At 41.8% G+C, this 5,000-nt stretch overlaps 1 protein-coding gene across 1 annotated transcript in view; it reads left to right on the forward strand.

The window, feature by feature from the left end:
• Positions 1 to 5,000, forward strand: part of LOC113826668 (hemicentin-2) — a 55,454-nt gene that overhangs the window by 43,795 nt on the left and 6,659 nt on the right. Inside the window, exon 5 of the mRNA XM_070127354.1 lies at positions 3,398 to 3,543. Within this exon, the coding sequence (XP_069983455.1) occupies positions 3,398 to 3,543 (146 nt within the window). The remainder of the gene's footprint in view (positions 1 to 3,397; positions 3,544 to 5,000) is intronic.

Raw genomic sequence — 5,000 nt, forward strand, 5'->3', positions numbered from 1 at the left:
CCTTCTCTCCTTCCCCCTCTCTCTCTCCTTCCCTCCCTCCTTCCCCCTCTCCCTCTCCCCCTCTATCCTTCCCTCCCTCCCCCCCTCTCTCACTCCCCTCTTCCTTCCCCCTCTCTCTCCCTCCCTCCCCCCCCCCTCTGCTGTGAAAGAAGTAGTAGTAGCAATAGTAATATATTTCTGTTATTAGCATTGTTATTATTGTCATTATTGTCATTATTTTCATTATTGTTATTATTACCATTGTTCTTATCAATGTTATTATTATTATCATCATCATTATTATTGTTATCATTATTATTATCATTGTTATTCAAATTACTAATATTATTATTATCATTACTGTAATCGCCATCAACATCATTATCCTTCTTATTACTATTACTACTACTACTATTATTGTTGTTGTTGTTGATATTACTTATATTATCCTTATTATCATTTTTATTATTATTGTTTTATTCTATTTTATCATTATTATCATCACTATTTGTATTAATATCCTTATCATTATTTCTATATCTATTATTATTAAAATTATTATTTCTATTATCATTATCATCATTGTTATTACCGTTGTTATTATCTTTATTATTGTTATTTTTATCATTATCATTATCATTATCATTATCATTATCATTATTATCATCATCATCATCACCATCATCATCATCATCATCATCATTTGAGTGCATTTTATAGTCTTACCCAGGACAATAAATATACGTATGCATAGACAAACATATATACATACATATATTTATATACATCTGTCATCATCATCATCATTATTATCATTATGGTCATCATCATTATTTCTGTTATTATCATCATCATTACTATTATCACTTTCATTATTATCATTAGTATTATTATAAATATTGTTATCATTATTGTTTTTAATTATTATTATTGTTATTACTCTTATTATTATTATTATTACTTTAATCATTATTTACTTTACTATTACTAGCAGTATCATCATTTTCCTTATTATTAATACTACTATCATTACTATGATTATCGCCAGTAATAATAATAATTATTATTATTACCATTATTTTTACTGTTATTTTTGTTATTATTTTGATCACTATCATTATTTTTATTATCTTTATTATTTCCATTGTTATATATTATCATTATTATCATTATCACCATCATCATCATCATCATCATCATTATCATTTTTATAATTATCATTATCATCATTATTAATATTTTACCGTCATCAGCAGCGCTCCCCCCCCCCCCCCCCCCCCCCGTTGTATTATCAGTGATGAAAAATTCATTGCCCAAACTCCACTTCCAAAATTATATCGAAAAGATGCAAACAGAGGAGGATAAGAGAGAAAGGAGAGAGGATAAGGAGTATGTTTGTTTAATTCTTGAGTTAGAACATTTTGTAGAACCTTGGAAGAATTTTTGTGGAGCCGCCTAAGTAATTCATAAAATACACAAGAAGTTGCGTGATAGATAACATTACCGAGTTGCACTAAGACAAGCTGCAAATTACATGGTGCGATACACTTGATTCGTGATAAATTGCAATTAAACTGACACTATTTGCCTACACGCGATGTATAAAGATGGAAAAAAAGTATGAATGAGTATCGAATACTCTGTAGTTACTAATTCTCATTTATACCTTTATCCCAGTGATGTTTGTTCACATTAAAAGTATTTATAGTCACACTTTACATCTAACATTCACGCATGGCTATTTATATGCACACTTGACTACAGTACTTCATAATTTTAAATGCTCAAATCATTTCATTCCGTCTGCAAGTGCGGTGAGAGCCCTTACCCAACTATTACACTCAAGCACATGTTGGTTCTAATGCTACATGGAGTTTAACTGATACACACGAGAGACAGCAACGGACACGCGACGAACTTTTCGCGGCGACAAAACAACGAATGAAAACTTTTACTGAAGCGAATGGAGACGAAACATTCGAAGACACAGATAACGTATGGAACTGTTGAGCCCAGGTCACTGAGGTCCCGCTGAACATTCCTGGCTTCATGGCTACGATATCATAATCTTATTTAGACGCTGTTATTGAATATAATTATATGGCAGACAATATCCGATGACCTGATATGGCATTCATAAACACAAACACACACACACACACACACACACACACACACACACACACACAACACACACACACACACACACACACACACACACGCACGCACGCACGCACGCACACACACACACACGCGCACACACACACACACACACACACACACACACACACGCATACACATACACACGCACACGCACACACACACACACACACACACGGCCGAGATGTCGCCCGCAGCCATCCATCCTCCCAAGGAGTTCCGCGGCGGCGTCTTCAGGCTCTCGCCCTCTTCGGGATGAAGGACCTCTGACGGGCATTCAGTTTAATGAGGGAAGGGAAAACTTTGAAAGTTTTAATTGCACACAAGGAGATAAAAAGTGCTGCGCTGAGCTGGATTTTTAAAATCATTATTATCATTATCCTTATCTTTTTTCTCCGTTGGCTAATCACTTGTTTGCCTTTTTCTTTAACCCTTTGGCTCTGACTCTCTGTCTATCTCTCTCCCCATTTCTCTCCTCTCTCTCTATCTAGCTGCCTGTCTTTCTCTGCATATCTATCTATCTGTCTGTCAGTCTCTCTCTCTCTCTCTCTCTCTCTCTCTCTCTCTCTCTCTCTCTCTCTCTCTCTCTCTCAACCTCCTTCCCCCTCTCTCTCCTATCCTCTATCCTTCCCTCCTTCCCCCTCTCTCGCCCTCCTTCCCCCTTTCTCTCCCCCCCTCCCTCCTTCTCATTCTCCCTCTCCTCCTCTATCCTTCCCTCCTTCCCCCTCTCTCTCCCTCCCTCCTTCTCCTCCTCTATCCTTCCCATCTTCTCCCTCTCTCTCCTTCCCTCCCTCCATCCCCCTCTCTCCCTCCCTCCTTCCCCCTCTCCCTTTCCTCCTTCCCCCTCCCCCCTGCTGTGAAAGAAACCGAGGCATGGGAACGATGAAGACGTTTCGTGACGGATTAGCTAAAAGTTCATGGACACATTTTCTTCCTTCCGCGTGATGGGTCAATTTTATAATGGCAGTTCGGTAATCGGGGAAAAAAACTGGTCTTCAGTCTCCCAGAGCACGGCTACTCTGTCAGTGGAAAATTATGGCTCAAGCACGCACACGAACGCGCATGCACACTCAAAAAGATACACACACACACACACACACTCACACTCATAGACACATACACACAAAACGCAAAACAAAAACAAACAAACAAGCAAACTTTCGTGACTCTAATTATCACTTACTGATCTTACTTCCGTCATTCGCATAAACACTGCTGGCGACACCTGACTCTCGCCCTGCTTCGCCGCCTTCCGCAGGTACTCCGTCGCCTCGGACAGCGGCGTCGGCTGGAGGCGTTGGAGGCTGCTGATCAACGGCTCGCAGGTGGAGGACCAGGGCCAGTACCGCTGCCAGGTGGCCACGCAGCCGCCCAAGATCCTGGCCGTTACCCTCGTCGTCACAGGTAAGGGGGGAGGGGGGTTGTGCATACCTTCTCTGTCAGTATGTATGTATGTATATATGTATTTATGTATGTCTTTTCTTCTTTATCTGTCTCTATTTTTGTTAGTTTGTCTGTCTGTCTATTTTCCTCTCTCTCTCTCTCTATCTATCTATCTATCTCTCTCTCTCTCTTTCTCTCCCTGTCTCTCTCTCATTTACTCACTCATTCAGTCAGTCACTCACTCACTCTCTATCTCTCTCTCTCTCTCTCTCTTTCTCTTTCTCTCTCTCTCTCTCTCTCTCTCTCTCTCTCTCTCTCTCTCTCTCTCTCTCTCTCTCTCTCTCTCTCTCTCTCTCTCTCTCACTCTCACTCTCTCTCTCTCTCTCTCTCTCTTTCTCTCTCTCTCTCTCTCTCTCTCTTTCTCTCTCTCTGTCTAACTCCCTCCCTCCCTCCCTCCCTCCCTCCCCCTCTCTCTCTCTCTCTCTCTCTCTCTCTCTCTCTCTCTGTCTTTTGTTCGCTCGCTCGCTTTCCCTTTCCTTCTCACGCAGTATGTCAAGAAGCAGCGGGATGCAGTTGTAACTGAAGTTTCAAGCAGCCATGTTCTGTCCCGACGTGATGTATCACGGAGTAGTACGATGGCTCTGATCTACATCTAGATTTAGAATATTCGTTTATCTTGACCGGATAAAACAGGTCTTATTTGAGAAGTATACAGCATAGAGGTCCCAAGAAGCCTTTTCTGTTGTTGATCTTGCTTTGTTAGAATATTCCGTCTGAGGGTCTTTTTACGCAGCCTTACGTGCGACAGCTTCGCGAGATCCCGAAGATGAAAAGGAAAAGATGCAGACGGACCAAATGCCTCCACGGAAGAAGGGCGCATGCGAGTGCACGGTCAACTGGTCGTGCTGACTAAACCGTTGTTGCCGGAATTGATAAGTTGCAAACTGTATGGCGGGGAAGATAACTAGCAGCGAGGAAAAAATATTTACTGAAGATATTTCATGCTACATCTTCTGATGGTACGTATTTACAACTAAAACCGCGAATTAGTAAAATTGTTAGTGATAACAGCAGTTGTTTTCTCAGATTTATCGCTTTAGGTTTTAAGGGTTAAAGCCTGGATGACCTGCAACAATGGCTCAATTACACACAAAGCACGAAATTCCCCCCGTCAGAGGATGAGGATATTTGCCTAACAGCCCCTCCCGCACACCTCCAGGCCATAATCTCGCAATGCCTTTCCTGTCATTATGAAAACACAAATCTAAAGCGAAGCAGCTGCACGGGGTATCTGTGAGCGCATAATGCTTGCTCAGTCAGTCTGCATCTTCGCTGAGAATTACGCCAACACCCGGCGTCCCCCGTTCCCTAAGGGCCAAGGGAACGGCATTCGTGATAAGGGCGGCGACGAGGGTATGGGAGGCAGATGCGGGGAGGAGGCCACCTCGGCGCCCGCGGGTGGGAGTGGGCGGCTAAAG

Source organism: Penaeus vannamei, chromosome 2 (genome assembly GCF_042767895.1).
Source record: "Penaeus vannamei isolate JL-2024 chromosome 2, ASM4276789v1, whole genome shotgun sequence".
Lineage (NCBI taxonomy): Eukaryota > Metazoa > Arthropoda > Malacostraca > Decapoda > Penaeidae > Penaeus > Penaeus vannamei.